This window comes from Musa acuminata, chromosome BXJ1-6, assembly GCF_036884655.1.
Source record: "Musa acuminata AAA Group cultivar baxijiao chromosome BXJ1-6, Cavendish_Baxijiao_AAA, whole genome shotgun sequence".
Classification (NCBI taxonomy): Eukaryota; Viridiplantae; Streptophyta; class Magnoliopsida; order Zingiberales; family Musaceae; genus Musa; species Musa acuminata.
In genome coordinates, this window is record NC_088332.1 from 2,791,084 (window position 1) to 2,810,604 (window position 19,521).

General features: G+C 44.3%; 4 protein-coding genes across 9 annotated transcripts; 2 read left to right on the plus strand and 2 right to left on the minus strand.

Moving 5' to 3' along the window:
• The first annotated feature begins 363 nt into the window (after positions 1-363).
• On the plus strand, positions 364-4,871 carry LOC135675613 (protein NDL1-like). Its single transcript, XM_065185936.1, has 11 exons — positions 364-521; positions 2,353-2,452; positions 2,913-3,010; positions 3,130-3,218; positions 3,362-3,422; positions 3,508-3,594; positions 3,673-3,750; positions 3,827-3,883; positions 3,979-4,034; positions 4,124-4,259; positions 4,397-4,871. The coding sequence occupies exons 1-11, from the start codon at positions 462-464 to the stop codon at positions 4,616-4,618; spliced, it is 1,044 nt and encodes a 347-aa protein (XP_065042008.1). The 5' UTR covers positions 364-461; the 3' UTR covers positions 4,619-4,871.
• Positions 4,872-5,788: 917 nt separating this feature from the next.
• On the minus strand, positions 5,789-9,696 carry LOC135675614 (abscisic acid receptor PYL2-like). 6 transcript variants are annotated; one of them, XM_065185941.1, is made up of 5 exons: positions 9,354-9,696; positions 8,951-9,234; positions 8,730-8,866; positions 7,486-7,548; positions 5,789-7,418 (listed from the first exon to the last, which is right to left on the minus strand). In XM_065185941.1, exon 5 carries the CDS (start codon positions 6,503-6,505, stop codon positions 5,918-5,920), a length of 588 nt encoding a protein of 195 aa, XP_065042013.1. In that variant the 5' UTR covers positions 6,506-7,418; positions 7,486-7,548; positions 8,730-8,866; positions 8,951-9,234; positions 9,354-9,696; the 3' UTR covers positions 5,789-5,917. The 6 variants fall into 6 exon arrangements, 5 of the variants coding, with proteins under 5 accessions (XP_065042013.1, XP_065042011.1, XP_065042012.1 ...); XM_065185939.1 differs by having other exon boundaries at positions 8,725-8,866; XM_065185940.1 differs by having other exon boundaries at positions 5,789-7,548; positions 8,725-8,866; positions 8,951-9,206.
• Positions 9,697-9,852: 156 nt separating this feature from the next.
• On the minus strand, positions 9,853-12,073 carry LOC103986625 (probable inositol oxygenase). Its single transcript, XM_009404665.3, has 11 exons — positions 11,941-12,073; positions 11,790-11,862; positions 11,587-11,668; positions 11,285-11,489; positions 11,141-11,200; positions 11,004-11,056; positions 10,808-10,930; positions 10,663-10,732; positions 10,493-10,571; positions 10,327-10,408; positions 9,853-10,255 (listed from the first exon to the last, which is right to left on the minus strand). Exons 1-11 carry the CDS (start codon positions 11,954-11,956, stop codon positions 10,229-10,231), a joined length of 870 nt encoding a protein of 289 aa, XP_009402940.2. The 5' UTR covers positions 11,957-12,073; the 3' UTR covers positions 9,853-10,228.
• A 2,369-nt stretch (positions 12,074-14,442) lies between these two features.
• On the plus strand, positions 14,443-15,905 carry LOC135675612 (zinc finger CCCH domain-containing protein 35-like). Its single transcript, XM_065185935.1, has one exon. The coding sequence runs from the start codon at positions 14,462-14,464 to the stop codon at positions 15,593-15,595; it is 1,134 nt and encodes a 377-aa protein (XP_065042007.1). The 5' UTR covers positions 14,443-14,461; the 3' UTR covers positions 15,596-15,905.
• The last annotated feature ends 3,616 nt before the right edge of the window (positions 15,906-19,521 follow it).

Below are 19,521 nucleotides of genomic sequence, written 5' to 3' on the forward strand. Positions count from 1 at the left end.
CGGCAATGATCGAGCACGAGGGGAGGGGGCCGCACGCGCTTCCGCCTCACTCCGCCCGCCACCCACACCAACGGGGCCACGCGGCGAGCTTGCCTTGGGTGTACTACAGTGGGTCCCACCTGGCACAGCGCGATGCGGCCCACCCCCAACCCACCACGTGCCACATCCGGAGTTCCTGATCCGTGGCGGGCGTCCTGGCGCCATCGGCTCGGATCGCGGCCGACAGTTCATCGGACGGTTCGTATCTTGTGAAGGGCAGTATCGTCATTCGATTTGACCTGTCGGTCGATGGGCTAATCCCTCAAACCACGGTTAAGTTTGACCAGAATTAAGCCGAGAGGAGGAGGAGGAGGAGGCAGAGGAGCCCGACGGTATATTAATAAGCCAAGCCATCACAGGTGGAAGGCGCAAGAAAAGCAAAAGAGGTAGGAGGAGGAGGAGAAAGATTGGATTTTGCAGCCATGGGGGAATCGAGCGGGACGGTCTCGGTGGATGTGGAGAGGATCTCGTTCGGAGGGAAGGTAGGAATTCACTGATTCAATGCTTATCACCTTTACCTCTCTGTTGCTTTGAGCTTTCTTGGGGTCGATTAATGATGGGGTGAAACGTAGAATGTGGCGTAAGTTTTGCGTTCCGAGCAGGTAAATTGCATTTCTATGAGTTTCCTATCTTTTCTCCTCGAGGTAATTGGTCGCGTGGAGAGGGATTAATCGTTCCCTGCGCCAAAATGCTTGCTTTAGGCTATGGCTGTTTCTTCTCATGGGTGTAAAAAAAGTAGTCTTTTTCATCCATTGCTTAATTCATTGTCTTATTTTGCTGCATTTGATGTTCTTTTCCTTTATGGGTGTCAGTTGTGTATTTTGTTTGCTAATTTGTTTTTCCATTCTGTGTTGTTTTCTCAACATGATCGATCTTCTTATGCAGGTTTGCTGATGAAAGTTTTGCATTTCTTTTTCTCTATGAAAAATTTGAAGGCTTTATCTTGGATGAGAGCTTGCTTTTCTTTCTATTAGAACAGTTTTCTTTTCCCTCGCGGAGTCTTTTTCCATTGTGTGTGTGTGTGTGTGTGTGTTTCAGACAAGGCGTCTTGTAAGTCTCCATCGTTGAACCTACTATGACGGGAAAAGCACGCACTTGTTTTGCCTGTCGTTCTATTCATTGCTTAAGATAGAATCGTTTTTTCCTTGAAGCATCAGGCGGTAGGTTAGTTTCTAGCTGGGAAATATAGGCTTAGCTATACATACAGATATTACGAGTGACGTACCAGATTATACTCGATGATGATGCTTTCAGAATATTTACTTCGTTAGTCTAATGATAGACAGCTCTAAATATGGGTAAGGTTATGATTCAGTGTGCTAATTTTGGAAGGGATAGGCTATAATGATACAGAAACGATTCCACAACATGAGATTTTCGTGTGTTTTTAGTCATTTTCGACCAGTTTGGGGATTTAGCTATTGCCAGTTGTGGCACATGTCATTTGGAGTCAGATCACCTGTCAAATTCTTGTGGTTCTTATTTTTCTGATCTTGTAAGCTTGTGGGAGGCCAAATTAGATCTATTTTTCCTTTTTCCAAAATCTTATACATATCCAGTGTTCAATAACATCTCAGGGCATGCATGGTCTTGAATCATGCTATGCTATCTCCTTGTCATTTCACGTTGTCTTCACAACACACACCTTTACCTTTCTTTAGCCTACTTCCTCCTTAACAATTACCTGTTACATATATATATATGTATATATACATATATATATACATACATACATACATACATATATACATATATACATATATATGTGTGTGTGTGTGTATAAATGTATATATATATATATATATATATATATACACACACATATATATATATATACACATATATATATATATACACACATATATATATATATACACACATATATATATACATATATATATATGTGTGTGTGTGTGTGTGTGTGTATAAATGTATGTATGTATGTATGTATGTATGTATATATTGTGTGTGTATGTTACTTATAGTCTCTTCTCCTTAGATGAATCTCAACCCAAAAGATGATTATTAACATTCCCACTATCAAGTCTCCTATAGCGAGGTCCTTGATTCTCATTATCTTTCTCAGCATTTTTTTTTCTGTCTAACAAAGTTGCTATATTTTCAAACCAAAAGTTGATTCTCATTCCCACTAACAAGGTTGCTATATTTTCTGTCTAATGTCATATTTTTGCTTCGATTTCTTTCTTCTTTGCCATTTACTTGTGCACATGCAATCACTTATTCTAAATTATTAAGTCCTTTTTCTATAGTGTTTCTTTGTTTGCTCATCAGCACATTTATTTGTTTCTTCAGGAACATCATGTATTAACAAGCCATGGCCCTATTTCAGTTGCTGTTTATGGGGATCTAGAAAAGCCTGCACTTGTGACATATCCAGATGTTGCTTTAAATCGTAAGTTGTGTGGCATCGCACTTATTTGTTATTCTATTAGTTCAATCACATTCATTGTTAACTCAATGTACCACATGGTTTTTCTTTCTAGCGATCTTACTTGATGTCATATTTAGTTTTGCTTGCATCAAACACTCGATCACTCATTTCTAGAAATGTTGTGTTCTCCCTAGCTGACTTCCAGTAGTTGTGGCTTGTCATTGTTGTTGCTACTATATTGTTCCTTTCTTGATTCTTTTCTTCCTACCATTTTTGTTTTGTCCTAATCATCTGGTGTGTTGATACCTTTGCCCTCCTGCATTCTTGACTGTGCATGGGGTTAACCTAGTTTGTGGCTAAGATGCAAGAATGTGTTCTTCTGAAACTTTGCTAATTCTGTCATTCACCATGCAATTGGTTTAACTTCTAATAGAAATAAAAAAGAAATGGACATAACTTCTACTCTTCTTGATTTGTTCAGATATGTCATGCTTTCAAGGATTACTTTTTTGTCCGGAAGCTTCTTCTTTGCTGCTTCATAATTTCTGCATATACCATATTAGTCCTCCAGGACATGAGGTCGGTAATTCTGTTGCAGCTTATGTTTTGACATGCGTTTATTAAACATGTCTGTGGTTCACATTCTGGATATTTCTTTAACATGATTTTGCTGGTCATCTACTCTAAGAATCCTGCAGTTAGGTGCTGCTCCAATTTCTGCAGATGAACCAACACTCTCTGTTGACCAGCTAGCAGATCAGGTGGCAGAGGTTCTTGATTATTTCGGGTAATCTGTTCTCTCTCTCTCTCTCTTCTTGGCAGTATCTTTTGGTGAACTCAATGCTTACAAATCATAAGTTGTTTTTTCTACGCCACGGTCACTGTTCCATAACAATTTTTTTTCCATTTTTTTTAATTTGATCTTTCCAGGTTAGGCTCTGCCATGTGCTTTGGGGTTACGGCTGGTGCTTATATTCTTACTCTATTTGCTGTAAGTGCTGCAATTAAGGCCCTTAACATATTAGCTTGTTAAACACTTAATTTAGAGCCTAAGAACCTGTTTATGCATCTCTCAGACTAAATATAGGGAGCGTGTCCTTGGACTAATACTTGTCTCACCTCTCTGTAAGGCTCCTTCATGGACGGAATGGTTGTATACTAAGGTATGATTTGATATTCTAACCGATAATGTTCCAATCGTAATGGAGAGTTGGTGCTAATGATCAGATGTGAAATCTCAGGTAGTATCAAATTTACTATATTTTTATGGAATGTGTGGCTTGGTCAAGGAATACTTACTCCAACGATACTTCAGTAAGGTATGCTAGGAGCATTCACTCCTTGGCAATTTTTTTCTGCATCATGCTGTTCTTTATTCTTCTAAATGTGCCGCAGGAAGTACGAGGAAGTTCACAAGTTCCTGAGTCAGACATTGTACTAGCCTGTAGAAGTGTTAGCAACTCATCTACTGTTTGTTTCCCTTCTGAAATTTGATCGAGATATATTCGGATTATTTTCTCATAGTATGTTTATTTTACAATCTGCAGTTGCTTGATGAGAAGCAGAGTGAAAATGTTTGGCGATTTCTTCAGTCAATTAATGGGTATACCCTTACTCTCTTAGCTCTGTAAATTATTAGATCTACTGCAGACAATGTAGTGAAGAATTCATAGTGCTCTGATGCTTAAACAGGAGACACGACTTGATGGAAGATTTGAAGAAACTGCGGTGTCGGACTCTAATTTTTGTAGGTGAGAACTCTCCGTTTCACTCAGAAGCCCTGAACATGACCAAAGAACTAGACAAGAGATACAGCGCATTGGTAGAGGTATTCTACTTGATCGAATCATCTCAAACTGTCTTGCATCCTTCTTTACGGTGAAATCCTCCTACCATCGACATTTATCTGGGATCTATTTCTCATCCTCTCATGGTTGTCTTGGCATCCTTGTCAAAACGCTGCAGGTTCAAGCATGTGGCTCGGTCGTGACAGAAGAGCAGCCCCATGCCATGCTGATCCCCTTGGAGTACTTCCTCATGGGGTACGGCTTGTACAGACCGACCAAGCTGAGCTACAGCCCGCGGAGTCCTCTCAGTCCGTTATGCATCTCTCCCGAACTGCTGTCGCCCGAAAGCATGGGACTGAAGCTAAAGCCAATCAAGACTCGGATCTCCCTTAAAGTCTGAGAAGATTAGTATCAAGAAACATACGACTTGTCGATAGGCAGAGGCACAATTTTGCCAAACAATGTAAAGCATCATGTACCTCCTATACAGACACAGTTTCTTGGCTCATTAGTGTAGGATTGTAGATATCATCGAGAATAAGCGAGCTTATTAAGGGCTGTTATCGAAATTCATTTGTCCTCAAATAACTTGTGTAAATCGATTTTTTATGATGACCAAAGTAATCAAGTGTTGCCCTCAATCATTAGCTTCAGCTTTTAAGATCTGCCAGAGGTAATGTTTGTCTCATTTCAATATTTCCAGATATGAACCAAGACTCAGTTATATGCTCAAGCTATGCAGTGTCGAACCAAAACAGCCTGGTTGTGTGATTTATGTACAAGACAATGTTGCTACTTTTCTATTGCTTTCCAGTCCAAACTCTTTGTCATGGATTGGACAATCTCTGGGGATTTAACAAGATACAGTGTGGATTCTGAATCACATATGTGAGAGACAACTAATGAAACCAGATACTCTTCTGGCCTGCCCTAATGCATCGGTTACAGACTTCGACAGAGTTCACTAACACTAATACGCAAAGAAAGGAGATGATTCAAGTGAATCGGGAACCTTAATATTAAGAACACAATAAGCTGCTGAGGAGTGGGAAGATTGGTTTCTTGGTCTCACCTTTTTCCCTCGCAGATGTTCTATTTCATCTCGACTTTAATATGGATTTCTCTTTTGGTAATCTTGACTCGATTTTGATTAAACACCGAGACAATCTAAAAGCTTAAAGATCTTCCCTTGGTAGATCGACACTGCCATGGCCTTCGAGGTTTCCTAGCAGCAGCAACTCCCAAGTAAAAACGAAACAGAGGATTGCAGAGGAGACCTCCGAGTAGGGAAGTCCCTTTCTGGTTCGTTAGTAGCAGTTAAGAGAGTCTGGAAAGAGGGGCTGCTCACGCACACACTCCCAAAGACTAGATTCTGATGCAGTGTCACATGTCTCCCAAGGTCTGCTCACATGTCTCCTGTGCCTCCCCTCACCTTTCTACTTTCTTCTTCTTCTTCTTCATCATCCTCCTCTTCTAACCCATGCCTTCCACAGATCTTTCATTGGCAGGCACTGGAAAATCTTGTACAGATGCGCATCAACAATACCTTCTTAGTGAGATGAAGAAAAAGGAAAGAAACATAGGGGTTTATCTCAAACGACAGTACAGCAAACACCAAGGTTAAAGATACGAAGAGTTCAAGTGAAACAACAGAGGCAGCATATGAAAGAGGGAACCGACGCAGTGCATGTTAGCGTCATCAAGTCCGACCTGAAGCAGTGCATGGTTCAGCGCGCGAGGAGGCCATGGCCACCGCCGCGAGCTTCTGCAAGTTGAGCTTGACGACGGTGTCGGTGAACATCTTGGTGTCCTCCTCGGTGTTCCCCTCCGGGATGTCCACAACGTAGGACTCGAGGACGAGGGTGTAGGCCTTACCTTCCCGGTGGAGCTCGGTGACCGACGTGACGGAGCGGTAGTTCCTGAGCCGGTGCTCCCCGCCCATGACGCAGAAGCTGAGGACGTGGCGGTCGTCGTCCAGGATCTCCAGCCGCTCGACGCTGGTGGACGCCGGGAGGCCCGACACGACGGTGACCTCCCGGACGCTGCCGACGCCACCATCGCCGCGGACGAGGCGGCAGCTCTTGATGAAGTGCTTGTATCGCTCGGGCCGGTCGAAGCTACGGACGACGGGCCACACGGCGCACAGCGGGGCGTCGATGCGCTGCGTGATGAGGGAGGTGCACGTACCCGGCGCACGCGGGAAGGCGTGGTGCGCTCGGATCACCGGCTCCAGCTCTGCCATCTCCTCCTGTGTCAATCCCTGGGCAGGGTGGCAGTGCGGCTCCATGGCTTCTCTCCCTCTCTCTCTCTCTCTCTTTTAAGGGAAGATGGAGGAGCGAGTCGAGGGGAGAGAGAGAGAGAGGATCGTGCAAGCTGGGCACGATTTGGACTTGTTCACTTCTCTCTCTCTCCCTCTATATATATATATATATATATATATATATATATATATACACACACAAAAGCTGTCATGTCAACTGCTCATGTCATCTGTAGGATAGGATCAAGGCAGGTTTATGGATGACTGTGAGTGACATCAAACGAATACATTGGTTCCCCTACTTGTCATCGAGTGGAACCAATGTAAAGACAAAGAAGGGGCATGCTATATAGATCATCACAGTTGTTTGTTAATTATTCTGAAGAAATCTAATTCCACAGCACATTTCTGTATAACATATCTGGCTGAATTGAAAATTTGTATCAGATCAGAATACGGTTGTTTTGGATCAGATAATGCAAACAGCAGCAGGAAGATTCAAAGAGATCCAACGAAATGCAATGTTTTGGATCAGATTCTACTATTCCAATGCTAGTTTTATCTAACCACATACTTCATACTAGTGGTCAAAGAGAACACTGCAAGTACAAGAAATTATACCACCTGAGTATTAACCATATAGAATTTCTAAACAGAATAATTAAAAGAAAGAAGTCAGACAAGTTTCTAAGTTAGATAAACAAAATTTTGAAAGAGATGCAAGAGAAGGGTGGGGAAAAAGGCATTGGCATACTAGTATTCTACTTTCCCCCAAGTGTGGGGAATTGTCCAGGATCCTCAATGGAAGGAGCATAAGTGGGGCTTACTGTTGCACCGCCAAATCGCTCCATGATCACCTTGGCCTTTGCCATGGCCATGACCACCAAGACTGTAGCATCTTTCCTCTTCAGCTGGTCTCAGAAACTCTGTGATACTCGGACTAGAGCAGGAAATCACATAGGTTTGGTTCCGTTCAAAGCAAACTTATTTATCAGAGAATACAATACCTTTTTGCCTCGCTCCTCCCGATCAGCACTATCTTTTCTTCTTCCCATATCCTTGTCGGAACCCTATTAAAATCATTAGTATCATTAAAATTTGATTTTGCTAACGATCTATTACATGGAGGTGGAGTCCACAAGAGGTGATGTGACTAAGCTTACCAACTTAATAAAATGTAATTTCCCACATCAACAAGTTCAACAGGTGAACACAAACAGAAAACATAAGCACATTTTTTTCCAGACAAAGTTAAAATGTAATAATCTAAAAGAAAATATTCAATGAGTGGTTTCATTTATTTCTTCCTTTTCTATTCAAGCCATACTTCCTTTCAAAGATGCAGTTAGAAATCCACTCCCTGGTATATATCTATGACAAACATTTGAAAATGTAGAACTGGCAATGCATTCGTTGGTAGCACTAAAGATACTAACTGAAGTACTAGCTTTGCTACTTCAAACAATATAGTGGTACGTTTACAGGACGTCTCAAGTTGTCAGCTCCCTCCTCGAAAACATCCATGCAAAACATGTGGTGGCTTTCTAAATTATAGATGGCACTGAAAACACTCACCAAAATCCATAAACGTTGATGCTACCACAAAATATGTATTTTGGTCAAGAAAAATGAAGCACTTCATATGCTCCTGGTTCTCACCATGACCCCTTCGATTGACCGCAGCCATAAATAAGAGCTTACTAGATATGCTCCTGGTTCATCAAACGATATCATACATGCAGATTTTTTTATACTTTTGATTTATGGCCTTAATTAACAGAAAGTCACAAAACATATTTTGCAACCAAAACAATATCCAAGAAAACTGAAAGCATACAATTTCCAAGGCCCTTCTTGCAAGCAACATTTTGTTGCACAGGGAAATTTTCAAAGATAGGGCTGTAAGTAGATTTTAGTGTATGCCTGCAACGGAACTGAAGTGACAGATATATATAAGCTTTATAGCAAGCCACCTAGTTCTCTCAAAGGCAATAGCAAACAAGGACAAGATTTACCTCATCTTAAATGTAATGTGAAGATGTTCAGTGTTGGACCCTAAATAAGATGCTTCTAGTTTCTTTAAATCAATAAGTGAATCCACCAACTTTATCATTATCATTAACAAAAATGCTGTTGGGAGAGAAGACTGCAGTGATTCTCCGAAAAAAAGTGAATAATACTAAGAGTATCTAAACTACACCTACAAATAAATAGGGTCAAATATATCAGATTAGATGATGAGGTACCTTACTTTCAGGTTCTTTTTCATCAGTTTCAATTGCTGTGGCCTCCATGCTTTCCTTATTCACCTCTGTTTGTGTTCCACCATCCTATTCTTCCTTAGAATTTGCAAGCTTCCCATCCATGTCTGCTTCTTCTTCGGTCCCTCTAATCCAACTATTCTCAGATCAGCACAAATACATAAACAAGCATTGATGGATGATATTATTGTAATAAAAGATTAATCATAACTGTGCAATCAAATAATCATCCTTGGTTCCCCAGTTCGCACGCCCTGTGCCCTCACGCTTCATCTCATAACCCCGACCGCTCCCACCTTCTTCTACGTGGGGGTCGTTCGGAGTCAGACCCGCCTTCTCCGTTACTATTGCCATATCCACCAAGTCGACCACCACGAAAATACTGCCGTTGCGCCCCATATCCTCCACGCCCCCTTTCAGAGGGCTTATCACCATCACCCTCTTCAGAAACACCGCCACCGTAGCCCCTGGCAAATCCATTGACGTCCCCGTTTCCTAAATCCTTTAACTAATTAATTGTTGATAAAACGAGCTCGAAGAACAAACAAAATGCCAATTTTTCGAGCAAACAGTAATCAGGAAGGATCAAGAATAGCAAAAAAAAAAAAAAAAACCTGCTTGAGCGGAAGGGAGGGGCTTGTTCAGGAATTTGGTCGCCGGCACAGCCGCGGGTGCGTGGGGCTTCTTGGAGGCAACCTTCTGTTGCCGGACAGCGATAAGATGAGAAGGATCGTCGTTGTCGTCATCGGCCAGGAGATCAAAAGTGTTGACGGTAGCCATCGGTGTCGGAGGCCGAACCGAGGAAACACCGATCCAGACCCTAGAAATGGATCAACAACCGAGCTCCATAGGAAACTCCAAGGATCTACGAAAGAGAGAAAACCGTAGCTTCGAATTCTGCTGCGCCGCCGTGACGCGAGCGCGGCCGCAAGAGAACCCTTACTCTCTGGACTCGTATAAAACGAAACGAGCCAAATACATATATATTTGACGGTTGTATTTCGTTCACAACCGTTATATTTGACGGTTTTGTACTCCCTTACATGATTATTTACGAGCGTACCACCTACCGTTACCTGAAATCCGTTTAGAACGCGAGGGATATTACGGTCATTTTGGAAATAATAACTCTACTTCTTTTTTGGAAAATTTATATATAGATATAACTATATAAGATATGGTTTACATTGCGATGTATAGCATAAATAAAATTCCGATAATATTATTGTTCATTGCACATCATACCACTGTTCATTGCACATCAACAACATAATATAAGCCACAGTTCACAATTATGACTGCCACTGCAGAAACTAAGCTCTTTGGAACGTGCTTTATTTACTCATGAGTGCAGTACATGGTTGATGGAGATAGATAGAGAAAGGTTGAGGGGCTCGGTGTGAGATGACCATTGATGAATCCAAGAAAATGGGAACTCCTCGACTCCTCAGAGTCGATGACCATGGAGTGGATCATGCTCAAGGGGACCTCACCACTTCAGCTTAGCTGGGAAGTACTGCAGCAGGAACTGTAGCTACTTAGCAACAGCGGTGAGCAGAGAGAAAAGAAGAAATCCAAGACACTGACCTTTTCGATGAGGGAAAGGTAGTATGGCTTCACTTCCTCCACATCGATTCTGACTTTGCTCTTGCTGTACAGGTCATATTTGCTGGATCCAAACAATGGTTTGCTGTTAGCAGGGCAATCTTGAGAGAGTAGATTTATCAGAACATCAAGATTCTTGAGATCTTACTTGAATATATGTAGCCACTTCAGATTCTCTCTGTCTTCCTTATTCAGTAGGTACTGATAGGCTCCATGCTTGTGCAGAGCTGAAATGCAACAGCACAACACAGAGTAATGTTCATTCGATCTGAAATTATGGTAGAGAAGTGAAAGGATGTGATGAGTTCATGGAATTACGGTAGAAAGAGTGGTATCGGATGGCGAACAAAGCAGCTGAAGGAAGAGTAGTCCTGTTCTCCGTGGCCACCTAAAGATTGAACTTTGTGATCATAATTGAGTTCATCAATGCTGAGGTACAGAGAGAGAGATTCTGATGATGTACCAGATACATGTAGTCATCATGGCCAAACGACATGAGTACATTCTCCAATCCACATCCTTCAGAATAAACTCCAAGCTTGGTGTTGTATTTAGGATTGTCGTAGTCTGGGTTTTCCATGAAATGCTGCAGCAACCAAGAGAAGCAATCAGAGCATGAGATTTTTGGATTGGCATCATCCATTGAAGCAGTCCGGTACCTTGAAATGAACATTGGATTCATCAAAAGCACAGCCAACAGGGAATGTGTCACCTGCATCAAGAATTAGCTCACAGAATCAGCACCTTGGAAGAACATTCCCGGATGAAAGAGAAGTAAGAAGATGGCAGTGCTCACCGACGACAGCCCACTGCGGGAGTTGGCCAAAGCTTGGATGGAGAAGCACCTTGCCGAGATCTGTTTCACAGCAGGACAGAGTCCAACGACGTCACTCTACCTCAGAAGCTCCACGAGACTAATTTCCATGAACAAGCAGCTCACCATGAATCAGGCCGGTCAAGTGAAGCCAATCCTCGTCAGGGTAGTCCTTCCTGATGGCTTCAGCGGTCTGCAACAGGTGTTCGATCTGTGGCTCGTCGAGATCGGGATCGCTCTCGTCGACGAACTCGTTGAGCAGCTCGATGCACTCCCAGATGCTCATCTCCACCCTATCCAACTTGCCATACTCCTCTCTCATTTTCTTCACCTGTTCATCAAACATACACCTTGATCTTAATTACCTCCATTGCTGCTTCTGCCCGATGCTCGCTAACAAGAAAAAAGGAACGATGTGACCGACGTACAAAATCATAGGTTTGATGGATATGGTTCGCTCGGTAAAACTCTTCCACTGACTTCTGCCTCTCGGATGCAGCATCATAGTCCCTGCCAATGAGGTGATCACAGATCATCGAAACAACAACTCATATGAGGCCACTGAAACATAAACACAAGCATCTTTATCACATCAACAGCAAAGTGGACCACAAGAATCAGCTAATGATACCTGAAGGTTTGTCCAAATGAGTTGGTATCTGGCACCACAAAGCCACCACCCAAACCCATCTCCTTCGAGTCTCCTGCAACAAGAACAAGCCCCATCACATCCACGCAATCCAACACTAAATCACATAAAACAAGAAGAGAAGAAAAATTACCAACGACCATAGTCATCTTCGCACACAACTCAAAAACAACAACAACAAGAACAACGGGAATGATGTGGTATTGTTTGTATTTGGCGGTGGTGACAAGATAGAGAGTGCATATAAAGGGAGGGGGCGATGCAAGCAAGCAAGCAAAAGGAGAAGTCTGCCATTTGGAGGAGCACACAGCTGTTCTGTGACGCAGAGCTGAGCTGGACAAAAGATTTGAATTGGTCAACTGCGTATAATATAGTGAATTATCTCGACGGGATTAATGCACGTGACGCATAGTGAATCATCGTGATAGATTACGACAAGCAATTTATAGTAAATTATTGCTGTCGTGGATGAGAACATGGAATCTATAGTAAATTCCAGGCAAATTTAGGGAGGAAGCGCAGTAAGGACAAGAGGATAAGACGAGTCTGGGAATGACTGGGAACTGGCGTGGAGACACCACAAGGTCAACATGCATGATTGTCTCATCCTCAACTTGGCCTTCGAGGTCATAATATTTTACGTAGAACAAGACAAGTGCATACATCTGGGTTACGTTTATTCTCATGCATGATTCATGAAAAGAATAAAATAGCATTGTCTTTTTAGATTAATATATGCCATAGGTGGATCACAGATGAGGTGTTCATTGTTCTAACTTATGACTGTCATTTATTGCTCCTGCATCAATCATCATTTCTATCCGATAACTCTAAATTATTTATATGTGCCGAAGCAAAATGATAGAAATTATACTAAAAAAAAAACCCAAACAATGATACGTTTGGAGAGTTTATTAAGAAAGTGTAAGAAAAGGAAACAATATAAGAGCCATTAGTAACTAAATCTTTCATTCATTATGATCGATTTCCCTGTCGATAGGATCTAATAAAAAAATCATGTTATATAGACTGGAGTGGGGTAAAATATTCTTAGATTTCATAATTAAGTACACATTACGCCAGAAATTCAAGTCTTATCTATCACGTAATATATTGAGGTTGGAAAGAATCGTTCAGACTAAAAATCATGTTGCCGGCGACTCATGACGTCTCATCAAGGATCGTCGGTTTCTTCGGAGACAAGGGACCCACGTGACGTGGAGCCGAGTCAAGCTTGGAAACCCGGCAACTCGCAGCCATGGCAGGATCGATGGAGACTCGCTAATATCTCACTCACCCACTGCTTCGGTGAGTCGCCTCGTAAGGTTTGGCCGCCCAAGAACGGACGGCTGGGAAAGCGTCTAGTTTCAATCATAGCTACTACCTGCCATGCGTTATATGCTGCTAATGTGTGGATGAAGAATTGCTAGAATATGATGTAGTGGTTCAAGATCTAAGATAACTAAGAGAGAATCTAATTAGGATCTCAGTATATCTTAATCAATTAATTAGAATCATAAAATCTCATACTCTTCGTTTTGATCTCGATTGCACAGCAGCCTTTTACCGGATGAAACTATGGGTATTTGGATCGAGCTCGGCCCATGCAAGCTGGGGATCAGCTTCACGTCTCGCTCACACCATCGTGCAGTTTTCACATACATAAAGATAAAACTCAAAACTTGCATAGTCAAGAAGGATAAGCTTCCGGTTCCCATGTTTTCCTCCCACAGAGTCTCTCTCTCTCTCTCTCTCTCTCTCTCTCTCTCTCTCTTCCCCCGACCGGTTGCCATCGGAAAGAAGAGTATGGGAGGAGGAGGTGTGATAACCCAGTTGGTAGCACACAGAAATACGACCTGTTTCCTTGTTCCGGAATCCGAGTGCTGTTCTTATCCGGAGGCATCCATGCTGCCTTACGATTGCAGCAACAGTGGGCTCACTCGGGGACCCACCACAAGCGGGGAACCGTGCGGGCAGCGTACATTCGAAGGCCGAACGTTGGTAACCTAATCCGTAGATTCACGAGGACGTCGGGGATCCGATGAGATGCACGATTATTAAAGGCAGAAGGCACACGCATGATGACCCGCGTCGCCCACGACGTCGCTTGCATCACCCAGCTCTGCGTCTCCACGCATGCCACGTGGTAGTAGGAGCAGAGAAAGACCGTGGCCCGCCATAATCATATGCGGCCACGAGTGCTGCAGTTGGCATCGGCGTTCTTCCCATGCTGGAGGAGGATAAGATCCTCTACCAAAACTGGTGGACCCACAGCACCATTCTCCTCACCCGTGGTATTGGATCGAGCCGTAAGATTTGGTTCTCACTGGCACTCCGGAAGGGGCCCACCGTTGTAACCCAAATCGTACAAAAACACTGCCAAGCCCCAGATCGGCTACACGAACCACGGTTCGACGGTCTGCTGCATCCACGTGTCCCACTTCCCTCTTTCTTCGCTTCTGCTTCTTTCTGACGTCGTTATTCTGACAACGCATCGGCCCCTCGGGCGCCGTTAGTTTTGACGTCGTGTTTTCAGGTTTGGCGAAGCTTAACCAAACCGCGGTTACTGCAACCCCAACCGGGTTCACCCTCGTAGTTTATAATCACCCCTTGAGCGCTGCGACAAACTAGGTAGTAGGAGAGCCAGCGAGGAGATGATGGCCATGATGATGATGGGGGCAGAAGGAGGGGACCGTCGTCATCCGACGGTCGTTGCTCCGCCGTGGTCGTCGCCCTTCGAGAGTCCGGCCGCGGGGATTGACTACCACCTCTTGGCCGCCGCCGGCGGGGAGTCCACCCTCGCGCTGCTGCAGCGCCAGCTGCGGTTCGACGGCGACGAGGCGGGATGGGTGGAGGAGGACGTGGAGGAGCCCGACTCGGCCGTGGACGTCTACTCGTCGGACGAGTTCCGGATGTATGAGTTCAAGGTGCGGCGGTGTGCGCGCGGCCGCTCCCACGACTGGACCGAGTGTCCCTTCGTCCACCCTGGTGAGAAGGCGCGGCGCCGGGACCCGAGGAAGTACCACTACTCCAGCGCGGCGTGCCCGGACTTCCGCAAGGGCGGTTGCAAGCGCGGTGACGCCTGCGAGTTCGCTCACGGGGTGTTCGAGTGCTGGCTCCACCCGGCGCGCTACCGGACGCAGCCCTGCAAGGACGGCACCACCTGCGCCCGCCGCGTCTGTTTCTTCGCCCACGCGCCCGACCAGCTCCGCGTCCTTTCACAGCATCAGCAGACGACAACATTACCCGCGGTGGAGTCCTATGATGGTTCGCCGCTACGCCAACAGCAGGCGCTGGAGTGCTACATATCGAAGAAACTGATGTCCTCCAAGACCTCGACGCTGATGTCTCCGCCGGTTTCCCCGCCGATGTCACCGAGCAGGACAGCACTCCGGCGGGCGTCGTGGCCGGTGGGAAATTCTCTGAACGAGATCGTGGCCGCACTGCGGCAGCTACAGCTCACCCAGGCGAATCCAGCGCCTAGCTGTTGGAACTTACAACTAGTTGACGGTCTGTTCGGATCGCCAAGATGCACCGCATCGGGGTTCAATGCCGGCTTTTGCAGTCTGCCATCGACTCCAACGATGGCGGGGACGAGTGGCGGCGGACTGGGGTGGGCGGACGACGCGGACGGTGGGTTGGCGGAGGGGGAAGAGCCAGTGGAGAGGGTGGAGTCGGGGAGAGCCCTCAGAGCGAAGATCTTCGAGAAGCTGAGCAAAGAATGCGTTGTGGAGCGAGCCGAGGCGGCTCCGCCGGTGCCGGCACCGGCACCGGAGGTGGTGAAGTGATATGCCGGAGGAGGAATCTTATGGGTGACCGTAAACCGTCGAGGGAGATAGAGAAGATGGATGTAGAATATTTGTACATAGAAAATGGTGGTGGGAATGGAACCGTGGTGGATCTGTTTTGGGGATTCTTCCTGCAGAAAGAAAGAAGGTGAAGTGATCCATGGAAGATCGAAGCAAGCAGGAGCAGCACCGCGGCCTTATCCTTGTGATTGCAATGTGAAATCTGTAATTATCACGTCTGTATTTTGTAGTATATATGTAGCTTTGTATCACGACGATTTAGTGCGACATGTCACTCCTTGCCGGTCCATGTCCGATGCATATGCGACAGCATTTCTTGCCCTCAGCTCGCGATTCGACGATGCATTCATTACTCCCTTCTCTGTCGCCTTTCTCATGGTAACGGGGACAGCGCGTCTCGACCTTCGCGCCGTTGATCCGGTCAAAGCATAGGACCGGCGTCGTCCCTTCTCGTCTCTTCTGCCACCGCGTTCGCGTCGTCGTAGGCCAGTCATCATCATCCCGTTGATTCCTGCCCGGCTCCTCCGTCGTCGTCGTCACTCCATCGAGGAGGGTCGACCGGTTCAGTGAATGAGTTCACCGGTCCAAATCGATTTAAATTTCTTTCAAAAAAATAATAAAAGAGTAAAATTAAAATCTTAATATCATGTGATAAAAATAAATTAGTCTAATTTTTTAGATAAATTATCCAAAAATAAATTTGAATTGAGTTATTATTCAACTAACACAATTATATCTTTCGGTCAGACGATAACACCGAATTAACAGTCAAATTCAATAAAATAAAATGGTATTGTTTGTATAAGGTAAAGCTTAATTATCGTTATTATAGATTCTCGGATGTCGAAGCTTTTCTCGGCAAACAAAGGAAGGCGGGTTTCGAGGATGATTTTAAGGTCCTGGAAATCAATCAGCTCGGTGAGCAGACGATGACTCCTCGGGTCTGCGAGCAATCCGCAACCCATGCAGTTCCTTCATCATTTATTGGCTAAAAGATACAGTGGATAGATAACATTGTCATACGGATAACATCAATCATGTTTATTGGAATAGGAAAACTTACAATGCCCACCGTAATGAGCCAAACACATATATTACATCATTCATATACTTCAGATCGACGTGCAGACACACACACAGGTGCGCTAAACACAAGGAAGACGAAGATGTTTCGATCGAGCTGTCTAATTGAACAACACACTAGAGAATATGGACTGGAAAAGTATCTGCATAAATGCCCCGATTGCAGATGTTTGGACAGTATTGAGCACCGGAGTCCAGGTATCATTGTGATGAGGAGGAGGAGGAGGAAGGGGAGGAGGAGCGTTGTCAACCGAGTTCCAGCTGGCACCATGGTGAGGAGGCGGCAGCGGCGGGGGACGGGGAGGAGCAGGAAAAGGAGCATAGACATGTTGTGGTTGAACGGGAGAATAGAATACCGAGTTCCAGGGACCATGGTGAGGTGGCAGCTGCGGCGGAGGGGGAGGAGCAGGGCCATAGCCATGCGGCTGAGCGTAATAACTAGGGTAGGGATAAGGATAATAAGATAAAAGATGATAGGGAGGAAAGGAAGGATAATGGCCAAAGTGTGATCCCGGATTCATGGAGCGGGAATTGTCAGGAGGAACAAAAGAGGTATTGCGGCCGTCGACCGTCGCTGCCGCCATATGACTGGATAGATACTGTCGGGTGCACTCGGCATGCACCTGAAAGTCGGGCGGATTAGTGGTATAGAAGGAGCAGCCTTCCAGTATTGAGTGGAGGCACAAGCTGCATACAGCGTTCGTCCCTGCAGGAGCTCTCTCTTCCAGAGTCGCTTGGAACGGGGCGCCTGCGTGGGAGAAGCGTATTTCTGTGGGAAGTTCCATTCTCTGCGTTCTGCACGCAGCAAGAAGGAGCCTGTGATTTGTAGTGAGGAATGGGCGTGGTGAAGGGAGGACGACGCACTGGACATATATAGAACGCAGGGTTTGCTAGCACAGACCATTGACTCAGTCTGGCCATACTAGTTCAAGGACGGAGACGCAACGCGGTTGCGATACTTGTCTCAGTGTGAGACGTAGATACACATTGACGGCACAGAAGCCTCGGTACGATGTCGACTTCATTGTGGCGAGTGGTGAAGACGTTGACTTGGAAAGAGTATTATTTTAGGTTACGATTCATGATTACAGTACATTAAATACAGAGAGCAAACGTTGAAATTAAATACAGTAGTAGAATAGACAGATTATCGATTTTCTCGGAGCAAATTAATCATTAAAAGTTAATGATATGAAGCTAGAAAGAAGGAAAGGATCGTATGTGTAGCACTAGGATGATGGTTCATCGGCGAGAGCCAAGCGAGTGTTCCTGAGTCGGAGTACAGGAAGAAGGAAGAAGGGGTCCACCATGGAAAACTATGGAACCTATGGTTGACTTTGGAATTAGAATTCTGGGAATTGAAGCCGAGTTTCATTTTGTGATGTGCCATGAGTATTAGGATATGATTTTTTTATTATTTAGAAAAAATTATATTCTATCTTTTAGTTAGTACTAGGCTTTCTTGTGGTTTAAGCAGTGCATACTACGGACAACGCGCTGCCTCCTCTGCCGAAGCCAAGGCCTAGAGAAGTTTATGAGGTTCTTATCAACTGGGCCGATGGAGTGTAAGGAGGAGGCCCTTTGGTGGAAGCCACTCCTTGGCCCCATCTGATATAGTCAATTTTTTCTTTCTGGATTCTTTTTCATTTTTCTTTAACTCTTGCTTCGTGATCCTTTGGTAGCTATGAATCTTTGAGAGCTAAAGAGCCCAGTAAAAGCCTACCTATAAGTTATATGTGCCCTGCAAACTAATCACGTAACTGATGATACGTGTGACACACTGTGTCATTATTCATTATTCGATTCCATTGTATAGATCTATAAATATCACAATATATAAAATAAAAAAATATCAATACTTAATAATAAGTAAAAAGACTGTATAGTGTGTCACACGTGCTATCACTCACGATAATGAGATTGATTCACTTTTAAACACAGACCTTAAAAATCTCAGTTATAAGTTACTCGAGAAGTACATCAAAAGATTATATAGTGTATCACATGTACTCGTCCATATGATTGAGGTGGCTGGTCTCATAGTTGCTCATGTGATAACACTAAGAATATGATACAAGTATTCATTAGAGAATGATCTGCTTATGCTTACGGAATGCTAGATGGTTGATGATACCTCAATGTTAAACAATGATTCCGTCGTCCCAGTTGTGTATTTGATCCTTAGACTTGAGACACTAAGGACATCCTATACGAGTACTTCATTCTTTGATACCAAACTTATAAATCTGGAAGTTTTAACTCTAGCACAATTGATCTTCAGGAGTAGTAGACAACCTTACGAAGATAATTCAGTGTTGATATAGGATCATCCGCTCTCGGTGTCATGAGAGAAATATCTTATGTGTTCTTACATAGGCAAATCTCTAGCCATGGTTATTTGGATTGACAGATAAATAGTTCTCGGGAAGAATCCGATTAGAGCGAAACTCGAGTAGATTCCATATAGTTCTGATAGTACCATACTCGGTATACAATCTCTAGGATATTAGATGAATGAGGGACATAGATACATAGTAACTAAGGACAAATAGGTCAAATGGATTGGATTCCCCTATATCGTTTAGGGACTATGACGTAGTAGCATAGTACGTCTGTAGTCGATGAGTCGAGTGAGTTATTATAGGATATGATAATTCATTGAGTTAGAACGAGTTTTGACATGTATGATTTATGACCAACTTGATATTGGGCCTGGAGGGTCACGCACATATGATATGTGTTGCGACGAATAAAGGTTCGGATATGAGATATCCGTTGGAGCCCCTATCGTATTAGATATCCAGTAAGCCCCATAATTATTG